The sequence below is a fragment of the Dryobates pubescens genome, chromosome Z (assembly GCF_014839835.1).
Source record: "Dryobates pubescens isolate bDryPub1 chromosome Z, bDryPub1.pri, whole genome shotgun sequence".
NCBI classification, from domain to species: domain Eukaryota; kingdom Metazoa; phylum Chordata; class Aves; order Piciformes; family Picidae; genus Dryobates; species Dryobates pubescens.
Window position 1 is genome coordinate 119531274 of NC_071657.1, and position 16082 is coordinate 119547355.

At 47.6% G+C, this 16082-nt stretch overlaps 1 protein-coding gene across 1 annotated transcript in view; it reads left to right on the forward strand.

The window, feature by feature from the left end:
* The window catches only part of LOC104300065 (collagen alpha-1(VII) chain-like), a 142318-nt gene that overhangs the window by 38871 nt on the left and 87365 nt on the right, over positions 1 to 16082 (forward strand). The window contains exons 7-19 of the mRNA XM_054177846.1: positions 445 to 605; positions 2300 to 2429; positions 4810 to 4926; positions 5634 to 5789; positions 7539 to 7655; positions 9703 to 9849; positions 10058 to 10177; positions 11182 to 11340; positions 12605 to 12733; positions 13060 to 13209; positions 13383 to 13502; positions 15536 to 15682; positions 15836 to 16039. Coding sequence (XP_054033821.1) covers positions 445 to 605; positions 2300 to 2429; positions 4810 to 4926; positions 5634 to 5789; positions 7539 to 7655; positions 9703 to 9849; positions 10058 to 10177; positions 11182 to 11340; positions 12605 to 12733; positions 13060 to 13209; positions 13383 to 13502; positions 15536 to 15682; positions 15836 to 16039 — 1857 coding nt within the window. The remainder of the gene's footprint in view (positions 1 to 444; positions 606 to 2299; positions 2430 to 4809; positions 4927 to 5633; positions 5790 to 7538; positions 7656 to 9702; positions 9850 to 10057; positions 10178 to 11181; positions 11341 to 12604; positions 12734 to 13059; positions 13210 to 13382; positions 13503 to 15535; positions 15683 to 15835; positions 16040 to 16082) is intronic.

Sequence of the window (16082 nt, forward strand, 5' to 3'; positions counted from 1 at the left end):
GGTTGTGGCTCTGAACAACCTGCTGTAGCTGCAGATGTCCCTGCTGACTGCAGGGGGTTGGACTAGGTGACCCTGAAAGGTCACTTACAACCCAAACCATTCTGCAATTCTATGATTCTATTCTCTGGTGACAGTAAAGAGAAGGAGCTGGAGAGGGAAGGAGCTGATGCTCTGTGCATTAAGCAGATGTTCACAGGGGAACTATAGCCAGAGCCAGTTTTGCTTTCCCTTCTTATGTTGCAAAGCAATTGTCAAAAGAAAACTTGCTTGTGTGGCTCTGACCTGGAAACAGATCACAGCCTCTCCTGCTCTGTCTGTCTGAGTGAACACCCTCTGCACCCAAGACTTTCTTTGTGTTGAATAAATTGACTCCATCAGTGCGAAGCCTCCAGCACTGGTCCCAACACAGTCCAAACCAAAGACCTCTCCTTTCTCTTTTTGCAGCTGAGAAGATCATCAGGCCCTGGGATTTGTATGTCAGTGAGCAAAGCCACAGCTCACTGCGACTCACATGGATGCCAGCTACAGGAAAGGTGACAGGCTACCATGTCTACCTCCATCCTTTGCTGCCATCAGGGCAGCCCCTTTCAGAGGAGCAGCGGCAGGTAGAGTTTCATTCTTGTTTTGCAGAGCACAAGTTTCAGGTCCTGACTTAGGAGTTAGTCCTCTTCTGAGGCTGCTGATTGCACAGTCTGGTTGAAGAAGCTTTCTTGTGGCCTTTCAGTGCTTAAAGAGGATTATTGGAAAGCTGGGGACAGACCTTTTATCAAGGCCTGTTGTGACAAGACAAGAGGTGATGGGTTTAAACGAAGAGGGAGATTCAGATTACATATAAGGAAGACACACTTTCCACTGAAGATGGAACCCTGGCCCAGGATGCCAAGACAGATGGTAAATGCCCCATCCCTGGAACCATTCCAAGTCAGGTTGGTTGGGGCTCTGAGCAACCAGATCTAGTTGAAGATCAGCCCTTGCTGATTGCAGGGGCTTTGGACTAGATGACCCTTAAAGGTCCCTTCCAAGCCAAACCATTCCATGATTCTGTGGCTAGGACCATGTCCCTCGACAATCCCACTTAGCCCAGTGCGTTGACATAAATTCCTGAAACTCAAAGTGAAGGTCTATAGATAGAACATCAGATTTGTAGGTGTGTTGCAATGCTCATGGTAATTTGGGCATTGCTCTTGGGTTGAGATGGAGTTTCTAGGAGTGATGGAAAAAGTGGAAAAAGAATGTAGCACAAAATTCCATTGGGATTGGTGAGAACAGGTCAATGAGAAGCACTATTTTTCTCCTTACCTCTATGATATCCCCCCTCAAATAAGCCCATCCAGCTTCCCTAGCAACATCCCCTGTTCCTCTTGCTGCCAAGATTGTTCATCTTGGTAAGTTCTCTGTGTGTTTTGGCATTGGATTTGTTATGTCCCTTGTGGAATCTGCCACGTGTGCCAGGACTGGCTCTGGTTCGGCTTGATCACTGCACAAAGTTTGAAAGCGAGACTGAAGGAGAGAAATAGGATGCCTGAAAGCTTTAATTTCTAATAATAGAACAAAGCTATGAAAGCATCAATTATTAAGGCTCAGATTATTAATTGTATTAATTATTAAGCTTGTATTTAACAAGAATGGTCATACTTGGCTGCTTCAGATTCTCATAAGAATGTAGTGACAACACAGAAGTTGTCTCCACCTCTCTTGCCCTCAGGTTACTTTGAAATCTCCATCTATGGGCCTAAAAGAAGCTTTCTTTGTCAAAGAGGGATGCTTTTCCTTTTTTCTTCAGGGGGCTTGCGGTTCACTTCACCTTATGCATGCTCTTGTTTTCATGGAGGTTTTTCTGGGCTATCCCATGAAACCCACTCTTGGTAGTGCTCTCAGTGTTATGTTCAATGTGATCCCAAATGTCATTTGAGGACTGCAATTAAAGAAGCTCCTCCTCCTGGTTACATAGAACAATTTGAACATAAGAAATTCTACCTCAACCTGAGGAGGAACTTCTTTAATTTAAGGGTGACAGAACAATGGGACAAGCTGCCAAGAGAGACATTCAAAGCTCCCCTGAATATGTTCCTGTGGGACCTTCTTTAGGTGAACCTGCCTTGGCAGAAGCATTGGGTTCAATGGTCTCCAGAGTTCCCTTCCGGATCTTACTACACTGTGATACTGCGAAACATGAAGTGTTTGAGAGGAAGTCACTTTGCACCAGATGTGAAACATTGTGCTCCTAGGCTCTTGCAAACATGGGGGTCTTCTACTGTCATGGAGGCATAACAATGTCCTTTGTTCCCCTATGTTACAGATTGTGATAGATGGTGACAAAAATACCGTGCTGGTGACTGATCTGAAACCCAACACCAACTATGTCTTCACAGTGAGGGCTGTCTATGCAGATGCCCTTGGGGAGTCAGCAGCTGTCAAGGGGAAAACAAGTGAGTGTCTCTTCTGCAGTCAACCCTGCGTGTTCCTTGTCTGTGTGGGCATAAGGAAAAGAAAGGGGGAAAAAAGCCAAGCCAAAACCATACATGTGAATACATGTGAAGAGTTGAGGGATGGAGAGGTAGGAATAGGTAGGAAGAATAAATGCAAATGCTCATGGGGTGGGGTGCAGAATTGTGAGTATAACCCATGTGGCTGACTCACTGGAAAGCAGAGAATTCAGCCTACTGGGTAGCTCACATCATCTGATGTAATAACCAGAGGGGCTTAACGAATCCAATCCTGGATTCAGTTCTTGTAGGATTCGTGTACCTGGGACAAGAAAGCTTTTGGAGAGCATTAGTTGAGAAACACAGACATAAGTTGTATGGAGAGAGGTCTTGTGAGGAGCAGTTGGAGGAACTAGGGTTGTTTAGCCTGGAGAAAAGAAGCTGAGGAGAGACCTTTTTGATCTCTACAACTCTCTGAAAGGAGGTTGGAGACTGGTGGATGCTGGTCTCTTCCTCCTGGTAACAAGTGGTAGGACAGGAGGAAACAGCCTTAATTTGCACCAGGGGAAGTTTGGGTTGGACATTAGAAGAAAATCCTTCACTGAAAGGGTTCTCAAACACTGGAACAGGCTTCCCAGGGAGGTAGTTGAACCCCCATTCCTGGAGATGCTTAAAAGACTCAGAAATTGTAGCATCGTTTAGGTTGGAAAAGACCCTTAAGATCATCAGGTACAACTATTAACCCTACTCTACCAAGTTCACCACTAAACCATATTGCTAAGCACCACAGCACCAGACTTGGTAGAGTTAGATAGTTGTTGGTCTCAATGATCTTAAAGGTCCTTTCCAACCGAAACCATTCTATGGATTGCTGTCAGCCACGCCAAATTCCTTTGCTGACACACAGTTGATTGTGATGGCAAGGTTATCAGAAACAAAGGAGAATCAGAGAATCAACAAGGTTGGAAAAGACCTCAGAGATCATCGTGTCCAACCTATTACCTAATACCTAACACCTCATGACTATTAAACCATGGCTTCAAGTGCCACATCCAATCCTTTTTTGAACACCTCCAGGGACAGTGACTCCACCACCTTCCTGGGCAGCACATTCCAATGGCAAATTACTCTTTCTGTCAAGAATTTTCTCCTTACCTCGGGCCTAAACCTCCCCTGGCACAGCTTGAGGCTGTGTCCTCTTGTTCAGGTGCTGGTTGCCTGGGAGAAGAGACCAACCCCCACCTGTCTACAACCTCCCTTCAGGTAGTTGCAGACAGCAATAAGGTCTCCCCTGAGCCTCCTCTTTTCCAGGCTAAACAATCCCAGCTCCCTCAGTCTCTCCTCGTAGGGCTTGTGCCCGAGGCCTCTCCCCAGCCTTTTTGCCCTTCTCTGGACATGTTCAAGAGTCTCAATATCCTTCTTAAATCAAGGAGCCCAGAAATAGACACAATACGCAAGGTGTGGCCTAACCAGTGCTGAGTACAGGGGCAGAATGACCTCCCTGCTCCTGCTGGCTGCACCATTTCTGACGCAGGTCAGAATGCCATTGGCCCTCCTGGCCACCTGGCCACACTGCTGGCTCATGTTCAGCTGGTTGTAAAAATCACTCTTGACAAGTCCTGGACTGCAAGACACTGGGTCAGATGTCATGGATTGGGCAAGGTTTGTCCCAGCAGTCTCTGCTCTGCTTTAAGGGTTCTTAAGAGTGTGAGGGGTGCACGAATTCTGCTTCTCTCCCTGTTTGCCCTGAAGTGCCAAGTCTGCTTTGCCCAAGGGCTTTGTAGGCCATCATTCCTTTCTTCCTTACCTTTTCTTGCTTCCCCCACCTCCTGTAATTGTTTGTCTTCTTGAGGGAAGATCTCTGACAGGATGAATAAATAAAGGGCCTCAATAAGGTTGACTCATATCTGCTGGCCAGGAGTAAGATGGAATGTCTTTATGGATGGAAACAAAGTCATTTGATCTCTTCTTATTATCCCCAACATGAAGCCAGAGGCAGAAGCTATAAATCTGTCTGCTATGGCTGGCTGGTTCAAAGTGGGCTCCTCTTTGTAAGAGTTGCGTTCATGGGTACAAGGAGCATTTGATTCATGTGTCCTTCTCAGTCTGCATGAAACCACTGTAAAGCTCAGAAGGAAATGTCATGTGAGGAGATCTTTCACACTTCCCAACACCATTCAAAGAGGAAGGCCATGGTGGGGTTTAGCCCACTTTTCAATCAGACAAGGGTTTGGTAGAGGTGGAGGGGTGGTGGCTTTTGAAGAGAAATGATGCTGCTCAATTTTGTGTCTCTTTGTCCTTGAAGACAAAGGACTTTTCAAAGGACTTTAGATGTAGCACTTTATTTATCCCTCAATTTCTACAATATTTTTGTACCTCGAAGCCCCTGTGCCTCCAGTCACTAATTTCCGTGTGATAGAAGAAGGACTTTTTAGCTTGAAGGTGGCTTGGACACCTCCGCTGGGCAAGCTGGAGGGCTACAAGGTCTACATCCCCAGAGGTGAGTTCAGATATTATTACTTTTTCTTGGAGTTTGCTATAGAAAGAGCAATGATCCAAGGTCAAAAAAGGTGCCATTTTGTCCAAGGAACAATGCACCACAGAGCTCCTGGCATTACTCTGAAAAGGACCCATGTTAGCCTCTTCCAGACAGTGTGGTTCCTCTAGGATCATAGAATGATAGAAAGCATCAGGTTGGAAAAGATCTTTCAAGGTCATCTAGCCCAACCCCCCTGCAATAAGCAGGAACATCCCAAACTAGATCAGGTTACTCAGAGACCAATAAAGCCTAATCTTGAATATCTCCAGGGATGGGGGAGAAGAGTCCTTGGAAGAACTTTCTTTCAAAGAACAAGGTGAGGATGGTGCTGTGGATGCCTTCTACCTATTTGCACTGTCACATCCAGACCTACCATAAATGCTTTTCATACTCAGTGGTCTGCCTCAGTGTGGATGTGGGGTGGATTCAAGCCTTCAGTGTGACTCACACTCATCTCTTTGTAATCTGGAGAGATGGGACAGTGTGGATATCTCAAGCCTTAATTACAGACATAACTCTGAGCAGCATAATGGGGTTGGTGAGCTTCAACCATGCGCTTGAACCAGCTCCTAAGAACACTTCTCACTCTGTTGTGAAGATTTCACCACGGGATATAGACCTCAGGCAGTGGGAAGGCTTCACCATTGCTCTTCTCCTTGATTTTGCAGCCAACAGACGAGGAATGGCCTACGAGCAGGTTCTACAAGGTGATGTCTCTTCCCATGTGCTGTATAACTTGCAGGAGGACAGAGAATACAGCATTAGCATCTATGCAGTGTACCCTCAGGGGCCAAGCCAGCCTGTGGCTGCTGTGGGGAGAACATGTAAGAAGTTTGACTCTTTTACTGGTCCCTTCTTGTCCTGGGTGCTGTGTCCACACTCTTTGCTGTTAAGCACCTCGCAGCTGGTAGGCACGACAGCTACATCTGCAGTGTTCAACAGGCCCTTCCTAACTCCAACACTCAGTCCTGATCTTCTCCCATGACATACATGGACATCCTTTAATGCCCTCATGCCACTTGGGAAGAAAGGTAGGAGATCTGCCAGAGGCTTGCTTTCACTCCTGTTTTGCACCCATGCTGCATAAGAACAGTGTGGTCAGCAGGAGCAGGGAGGTCGTTCTGCCCCTGTACACTACACTGGCTAGGTCACACCTCGAGTCCTGTGTCCAGTTCTGGGCCCCTCAGTTTAGGAAGGATGTTGACTGCTGGAACGAGTCCAGAGAAGGGCAACGAAGTTGGTGAGGGGTTTGGAACACAAGCCCTACGAGGAGAGGCGGAGGGAGCTGGGGTTGCTTAGCCTGGAGAGAAGGAGACTCAGGGGTGACCTTATTACTCTCTACAACTACCTGAAGGGAGTTTGTAGACAGACAGATGTTGGTCTCTTCTCCCAGGCAGCCAATACCAGAACAAGAGGACACAGTCTTAGGCTGCACCAGGGGAGGTTTAGGTTGGATGTGAGGAAGAAGTTCTATACAGAGAGAGATATTGCCCATTGGAATGGGCTGCCTGGGGAGGTGGTGGAGTCGCTGTCATTGGAGGTTTTCAGGAGAAGACTTGATGGGGTGCTTGGTGCCGTGGGTTAGTTGTTTAGGTGGTGTTGGATTGGTTGATGGGTTGGATGTGATGATCTTGAAGGTCTCTTCCAACCCGGTTTATTCTATACTATTCTATAAAACAAGCAAGGCTGGTGCATTAGAGGCACTGATACTGGAAAGCAATGGTCACAGACTTAATTGTTTCCACCATCCTTTTATGACATACCTTCAACATGCCAGGGAGTGCAGGAGCTCTTGCAGTTCTCTCTTCTGATAGATAGACTGGATGAGCAGCGATGTAGGGAAGAAACCAGTCTATATGAGTTAGCAGCATGTTCACGTGTCCAAGAAGTCCAATGGCGTCCTGGATTGGATCAGGAATATTGTGGTCAGGTCTAGGGATGTGATTGTCGCCTTTTACTCGGCACTGGTGAGGCCACACCTCAAATTCTGGGTTCAGTTTTTGGCCCCTCATTCCAAGAAGGACATGGATGTGCTGGAGCATATCCACAGAAGAGCAATTGAGCTGGTGAAGGGCCTGGAACTTGGCTCTTATGAGGAGCAGCTGAGGCAGCTGAAATTGTTTAGTCTTCTGAGAGGATGGTGAGCAGAGAGCTCATTGTGCTCTACAACTACCTCAAAGGAGGCTGAAGCCAGGTAGGACTTGGTCAATTCTGACATGCAACAAGTGACAGCACAAGAGGAAATGGGCTTGGGTTGTGTCAAGGGAGGTTCAGGTTGGGTATTAGGAAAAAATTCTCACAGAAAGTATTCTCAAGCATTGAAACAGGCTGCCCAGGGAGGTGGTGAAGTCTTCACCCCTGGAGGTATTTAAAAGATGCATGGATGTGTTGATGAGGGATGTGGTTTAGTGACAATGGCTTGGCAGTAGTGGTGAGATTGCAAGCTCTTAAGCAAGCAGTTGGATGTGAACATCTCAAAGATCTCTTCCAACCTCATACAGTTCTATGATTCTATGAAATCCTCCACTGGCAGGTGGCTGCTCTGAAAGGTTTGTTCCTTGTCCTCCTTCCAGTGAAGCTCCTGCCTGTGAAAAGCATCTTGCTGCAGAACCAAACCACCGACACGCTCCAGGCAAGGTGGAGCCCTGTCCGGGGAGCAACAGGCTACAGACTCACTTGGACATCAGCAGGTAGAGACTCACCAGCAGGGTGCATTCATCATTAGGCAGTGAGATGGAGAGACAGGATCTGTGGGGTCCTCAAGGTGTTGGGAGCACTAACACCTTCCATGTCCAGCCATGCAACAAGAAGCTGGAGGCAATCAGGTTTTTTGGAGTCTGTGAGTGTTTTTTTCTGTTCAGAAGCTTGCAACAGAGAGTTGTTCCATGGGTGTTGGTGGCAAACTCTGCATGGATGCAGAAATACCTGCTCTGACTCCACATAAAGCACTTATAAGTATCCAGCCTTTTTAACATGGGATTAGTGATGGATTTACTGGACCTGAGTGGCCTTGGAAAGGGTTAATAGCTGGAGAGAAGCTCGTAGTGTGTTCAGTGCAGAGCTGTATCCACAACCCCTCTGGTAAATTCCTTTTGGGGAGGGCAGGTACTACCACCTTATAGACTGGAAGTGTCTCTGCTTGTAGCTTTCCTCTCTGCAGCACCAAGACCTGGCATCCCATAATATATCTTCATTCCTTGATAAATTCTTGTGTTTGAAGACAGATCTGCATTTGCAGCTGGAGCTTCTCCCCCTGTCCTGAACCCAAACATAAATTCTTTGCGAGTGTGGGGGAGCAGAAGTTAGAAATTGAGGTCTGATGACATATTTTGGCCTTGGGAGATGGATGTTTCTGTGGTTCAGAGATGAGATGGGATGTCAGCACACCTGGGCTCCATCACAGCCTTTGAATAAATAACACACTCTTCTCTGGCTCAGCTCCTCTGGGTAGGGAATAAGGAGAGATCTCACACCAGGGGAGGGGTGGATGGAGACCAGCTCCAGAGGTCATCAGAAGGGAAAAGTCTTTACAGGGAAAATATAAGGACACTTTTATTGCATTGAAATTAATGCCTCTCCAGAATCAATCATTCACCACAAAACTAGAGTTTACCCAGTCCCAGATAGAAATGGAGCTCATATGTGCTCAGGCTGCCACATCTTTGTAGTGGGAACAGCTCTTCTTGATGGGACAATGCAGGAGAGCCTCAAGTGAAGCAGCAAGGGCACATCACCTTCACTCTGGATTTGCCCTTCCTGAGCAGCTCTTTCATCTGCTACCAGTTCACCCCAAAACCAGGGGTGGTAAAATCCTAAGGGACAGCCCTCTCTCGCTGCTGGGTCCTGAGGGGTTCTCCTCCCACCTTCCATCCCTTCCCATCCCAGGACCTTGTGTTACGGATCTGGTGGTGCTGGGGCCTTCTGTCCATCCCTGTGCAGGCATCCCAAGAATTGGAGGGGTTTGATTTTTCTTCTCCGACTTGTAAGACAGAGAAGAGATATACATAAACGAGCAGCTGACGCGGAGAGGAGGTCCAGGTAGTGGGGTGGGAGAGGGGGATGGGGCTCAGAGTGTGAAGATGGGGGCATGGCGCCCTCCAGTGACCAAACTGCAAATGGCAGCTCGCCCTCCAAAAACCGCAGCAAACTCTTGACTGCACCTCTCTGCCCCCGCCAAAGACCGGGTTTTAACTCTTCTCCTGCCGTGCCCAGAGGTTTAGCTGAGCAGTTTCTAGTAGGCGGCAAGGATGCACAAATGAGAAAATGTTTTTTGTGACATAAGTTAGTTCTTGTGTCCTGCAGGGAAGGCAAGAGGACACTCCAGCACTGAGTCACCCAGGAGCTGGGCAGAGCTTGCACCCTCTTATAGGACTGCTCACAGATCCATAAGTGAGCATTTGTGTGCTACTACCTGATTTGTTGTCTTTGACCTGCAAAGCCCTGAGCTCCCTTGATCTGTTGATGGTCACTGAGGTCTACCTAAGAGGCTGTGGGTTGTTTCTACCCAGATATACATTAGCTCCTCAACCAAGATATATTCTTCTTGCACTAATATCACTACAGCCCTCAGTTTGAGGACATTGCTGGTGCATGTCCAAGCCAGAGTGCTGAAATGTTGCTGTTTCATGCACTGTGTAGTGCATGATTGCCCTCTGCTTTCCCAGTCAGGAAGATCCAAAGAGGTTGGTTCTCCTTGGCCTTGACCCAAGGAAGCTCAGACATCATTTCCCTTTGCAGAGGGCAGCATCCAGGATGTGAACCTCAGCAATAGCTACCGCTACTACGTGATCCAGGGGCTGCAGCCTGGCATGGAGTACACTGTCACCGTCAACCCTGTCTTTGGGGATGTTGAGGGGCCAGTGGTAAGCGGGAAAGCAACAACAGGTGAGTGCCTTACATGAGGAGTGGGAGCCAGACCCAAGACATATAGATAGAGGTCAGGCTCTGCTGGCAGCACAGAGCTGGTGTCCTTTGTAGTCACCACCCTGCCTGTTATCTGATGTAGAAAGTATTCTGGTTCATCACAGCTTTAGAGGACCACTTAAAAGCTGTTTGGACATTGATGCAATTGGTCAACTTGACTCTCTTGCAGTGGCATCAAGCACTGTCCAGATGCTGAAAGTGAGTGAGATATCCATCAACAGTGTTCTGGTCTCCTGGGACTCAGTTGCTGGAGCCACAGGATACCGAGTGGCTTGGGGTCCTACACCAGGTAAGGTCCTACATCACCTCTACCTCCTGCTTAAGCATGAGAGATAAAGCACTGGGAACCTCAGGGATGCTTGGTGTAGGGGCTTGTTCCAGCTCATCAACTGGTCTGAGAACCCTCTAGTACAACTTTAGGGTATGAACTGGGACCAAAAATGATTCCTGGTGTTAGGCCATAGTGCTATTAGGCAGAGTCTATGCACCACCTATGTTCAGCCTGACCCCAGCCCAACACATAGAGCAAGAGTCCTACACAACCTTGACTGGTCCTCAGGGAAGAGAGGGGGCTGGTCATCTAGCACAGGGATGTTGCTGCTCCTCCAGATCACAGAATTCCAGCAGGCTAGAATTTGGAAAGGATCTCTTGAGATCATCTAGTCCAAACATCCTGTTAAAGAATGTTCACCCAGAGAGGTTGCACAGGAGCATGATGTCCATGTGAGTCTAGAATCTCTTGGGAGGAGACCCCACGGCCTTTTGGGGCAGGCTGCTCCAAGGCTCCAGCACTTTCACAGGAAGGAACACTTTCTTGTTCAAATGCAACCTACTGGGTTCCAGTTTGTGCCCATTGCCCCTTGTCCTGTTGTGGGAACCACTGAAAAGTGTCTGGTCCCATTCTCTTAGTATCCACCCTTTACAATATTGATCAGGGTTGAGGGTCATACAATGGTATGTGTTGGAAGTGACCTCTGGAGATCATGAAATCCAAGGCCAGAAGATCCTCAGATGATGGAGAGAGACAGGGCATATGACCACATTACCATGGGCCTGGAATGTAAGAGGTGATTTGGCTTCTTCAGTGCCTCTCAGCTGGTTTGGGTTCTTCAAACTGCCAGATAAATAATCACGGGAAAACTCTCTTGCACCAGCATGCACATGGGTGTCCTACAACAGAGGCTGGAGGTAGATTGCCAAGGAAAACACAATGTCTTTTCCAGTATGCAACAGAGCTCCTCCCTAGCCTCTTCAATCCTTATCCTCTTCTGTTTTATTTCCTCTCTTCCACAGAGTTCTTTGGCAGAGACCATCCTCATCAGCTGGCCCTCAACAGGTCAGTCACAGCCTACCAGCTCCACAACCTGGCCCACGACACTGAGTACGTGATTTCCCTCTATGTGCTCTTTGGCTCGCTGGAGGGACCAGGGATCACCACCTCAGCCAGGACACGTGAGTATGGGCAGGATGTTCAAGTAGCTACTGGAGCACATATCTGGTTCAACCGTGTGTATCCCTACAAACGCTTTAAGCTCTACCTCCTCCACCCCACTTTCATCATCTCCTCCTTGTGTCAGGGGGACTGTGGTGGTGGTCCTCCACCCTGCCAACGCTCTGTTCTTGGTAGGTTAGATTTTGAATCAGAAAGGCTCAAGGTTTTCTGCATGGGAGTCTTCAGGAATGTGGAATCAGTACATTCTATAGTTGATCTGTTCATGTGTGAGCTTGGGCAGAGCTTCAGATATGAACTGCCCAATCTGTGGTCACTGAGCTTCTAGGCATCCCAAAATCCAGACCAGTGGCCAAAGTCAAGGAGTCCAGATGGAATAGAAATGAGACATGGGTAAATATCTGGAGCTATTCTCTGGAGACACTCAAAACATGCCTGGACATGTTCCCGTGTGACCTTCTTTAGGTGAACTTGCCTTGGAAGAGGGGTTGGACTCAGTGACCTACAGACGTCCCTTCCAATCACTGCCATCCTGTGATTCTTTGAAATTCTGCTGTAGGGAGATAAATGGAGAGGAACATCCCAACATGGAACTTGCTGCCTGTTGAGCGCTGCCTCAAAGAAGCAGGGTCTCCAAAGGGCTGGCCTGGAAAAGGGGCAGCAAGTGCAGTTTCTTCATGTGAAACTGGGAGAGACAATGGTCTAGTTGATGGCCACAGCTTGTCTCTTCATGGTAAACTTCAGGGTTGCTGCATCCCAGTAGAGGGAAGGCAGCAATGTTGAGCACAATGATCAGAAAGCAGAGGCAATATTTGTACAGTAACAGATGTGTCCTTGGAGAGGTTTAGAAGTGGCAGAAGATAACTAGCAACCCTGGAATACGTTGTGGAGACAACGGACTGACCCTCATGAAGAAGAGCACACCTAAACATGGATGTTGAGCACCTGTAGGAGCTCTGGGTGGATGTTTTGCACTGCAGGTAGTGTGGGGATACCAAGATCTTGATGTCATGACTTTCTAGGTCCCTATCATGCAGAGGTGCTCCCACCTGGATCTAGAGCACAATGCACTCCATAGTGCATTCTGCTCTAGAGACAGGATCTACACATATGGCCCAGACCTTAAGTAGTACAAGCTGACATCTCTCCAGGTGAGAATGATGAGACAGTGAGCAGCAGAGATGCCAGGTGTAGCTCATTGACCTCATTATATGGACAAAAAAGAGCCCTGTTGGACAGTAGTCTAATGCTTTCTTCATCTTGCAGTTCCTCTTGGCTATGTCTCCAATTTCAAAGTGATGTCCTACACCAGCACAAGCTTGTCTCTGATGTGGAGTGCCATGGCAGCTGCCACCAAATTCAAAGTCACCTGGAGCCCTGTGAGAGCAGGCAAAGGTGAGCAGAGAAAGGGTGCACAGGCTCATTTCTAGCACGGACAAATCTCTCTGTTCATGGTTATGGGAGCACTTTTCCAAACTCCTCACCTACTACCTGGTTTAGAAGAGAGCTCTCACTATTGGGCAACATAGTCCTCAGTCTGTAACCCTTGTTGATATCTCCTTCCCTCCTTGAGCTCATGAAGATACTCCCTGAAACAAAGCTCTGAAACAACAGTACAGTGAGGAATGACTACTTCCATTGGAGGAGATGCCACCTACTTCACTGGTGACCTGGAGCTCTGGTGATCTCCAGGTTCTGAAGTATCCCCTTTTTTTTAACAGACAAACAGATTGCCAAGACTCAGTACCTGGGCAGTAGAGTGTTGGCTTACAGGATTGACCACTTGCTGCCCAACACTCTGTACAAAGTCAGCATTCAGGCTGTCTTCAGCAAGACTGAGGGGCCAGAGGTGACTCTAACTCACCGCACAGGTATGTCCTGGTGGAACAATTCTCTTTGTGCTGGGTTGCAAAGGCTGGATTCATGGTTCTCTGCATTTCACATTGATGGTGGGGTGATGTTAGCAGCCCTTGTATCTGGTAGCAATAATCCGTGGCCCTTCCCATGGGTAGGATCTTCTCTTAATTCCCTTCTTTTCCAACAGTGGATTTACCCAAAGTGGCTGAGTTCACAGTGCAGGAGGCTGCAGAGACCAGTGCTTTGCTCACTTGGACAGCTGCTCCCGGAGCATCCACATACCTACTAAAATGGCGCTTGTCCTCAGGTACTGGCGGTTTTGGTGGGAGAAAGAGTCACATAATCACAGAATGGCAGGGGTTGGAAGTGGCCTCTGGAGATCATCCAGTCCAACTGCCCTGCTAAAGCAGAGTCATCTGCAGCAGGCTGCCCAGTATCATAATGTCCAGGCAAGCATGGAATCCCTTCAGAGAAGAGACTCCACAACCTCTCTGGGCAGCCTTCTGCAGGGCTCCATCACTCTCAAGGTAAAGCTGGAAGAGGGGAGACTTAGACTGGTTATTAGGAGAAAATTCTTTACAGTGAGGGTGGGGAGACACTGGAACAGGTTGTCCTGGATGCCCTATCCCTGGAAGTGCCTTGAGGAACCTGTTCTGTTGGGAGGTGTCACTGCTCATGGCAGGGGTTTGGAACTAGATGATCTTTAAGATCCCTTCCAGCCCAAGCCATTCTATGATCTTCACAAGTCAATAAGGAAAACAAATCTGACACAGTTCCCCTGCGCTCCCTGCAGTGATTTGTTGTGTTGTTTGTTTTTTTCAGTTACCAGGTCATCAGCTTTAATTTTATTTTTTTTTAATCCAAGGACATTTTGGTATTGGCAGCTTAAGACTTGCAGCATATGCCACTCAGGATGAAGTCTATTGTGGCAGCATCATTTTTTTTGCCCTACATGTCATGGAGAAGTGATTAGGGAACTGAACATTTGGTTCTCTAGGGTGATTTAAGTGATCTAATGTAACTGTTCCCCTCCTGTGCCGTACTGCTAAAATATAGGCCCTTAAGTATTCAAAAATCATTGGTTTCAGAGTTGTCAGGAGCTCAGAAATGGATAATACCGTGGCTGACAGTCCCCCTGTGCCTCAACTCCATTGATCCTCCTGAAATGGGTTTATAGCTATTGATTCAACATTGCAATCAGATGACTTTTGCCACCACATTTCCATAGTGCCTACAAGATCAGATTTATGCTCATGACCGAGGAATTCCAATTTCTCTCCTTTAATTACCCAGGCTGCCAGAATTAAGGTATAAAGGCAATTAAGAACTTTGTCCTCTTTTTTTTTTCTTCTGTTCTCTTGGTGCCTTGATTAATTTTCTTAACTGCAACTTGATTTTTTTTATTCTGAAGGAGCTCTCATTCATTACCCACTTCCCTTGCCCCTTCTTTGAAGCACATTTTATGATCTCCTTCCTGATGACCAACCTTAGCCAGCCTGCCCCATAAAGGATGGAGTCTCCTTCTACTGAGTTTCAAGTCATTCCAGCTGTAGACCTCCTCTGGCCGGGGTTACACAAAATCAAACCTGTGTATGTCAATGGGTCCCCATCCAGAGCCAACCTTCCTTCCTTATGCAACAGGAAGGGCCTTTTCATAGAAATGGTTCAGTTAGAAAAGACCTCTAAGATCATCAAGTCCAACCAATGGCCTACCACCACCATGGCCACTAAACCATGTCCCGAAGTGTCATGTCTACACATTTTTTGTACACCTCCAGGTTCCCATCCCTGATCACCCTTTCAGTGAAGAATTTTTTCCTACTATCCAACCTAAACCTCCCCTGATGCAATTTCAGGCCACTTCCTCTCATTCTATCACCTGATACTAGGGAGAAGAGACCAATGCCCCCCTTTGTTGTAGAGAGCAATGATGTCTCTCCTCAGCTTCCTGGTGTCATTAGAGGACAGGATGCTCCAGACATGGGAATTATTTTGAGCTGCTTCCTTTGAGGAGGGGGCCAGCCAGTCCTTGGTGCCAAGCAACAGGACTAGAGAAAATAGTCAAAAGCTGCACCAGGGGAGGTTCAGGCTAGATGTTAGAAAATAATTCCTCGCAGAGAGGGTGATCAAACATCAGAATGGTCTGCCCAGGACAGTGGTGGAGTCGCCATCCCTGAAGGTGTTTAATAGCATGCAGACCTGGCACCTGAGGACATGGTTTGGATTGACCCTAAACTGGGTCGAGGGTTGGGCTGGATGACCTTTTGAGGTCTCTTCCAGCCGGATGTTTTCTGTGATTCTCTGGCTCCCAGTCAATACATGCTTTTCCTTTTGTCACAGCTTCTGATCTTTCCCAGGAACTGTTACCAGCAGCTTCTAGATCGTATCGAGTGACAGGACTGAGCCCCAAAGAAATGTATTTGTTTTCTATAAGAGCAGTCTTTGGAGATACGGAGGGACCAGAGACAACAATCTTTGGGCACACAGGTATGAAGACTGGAGACTTGTGTTGCTGCTTTACCTTGGTGATTGCTTCTGATGCTAATTTCTTGGCTTCCCTACTCTTCTGATGCTTTGCTAGATAGTGACACCGTATCTAAAAGAAGTTTAAAACCCACCTCTGCTGTTTGCCTCTTGCAGCAGGACCACACAGAGATTCACCAGTGCCAATCACTCCAGTGGTTTCTATAGAATTGGATACGATGGGATCCCCACCGATATCTCCTAGCAATGTGGAAACCACTCACCTTCAGCTAGCCACCACCACAGCATTACCATCAACTCCAGAGACTCCACTATCAACCACTGCAGCATCTACATTGCTGACCACTCTCCCTGGACCAAGTGAGTGTGTGTCCATGTGTGGTGTGATGATGATTCTGCAATA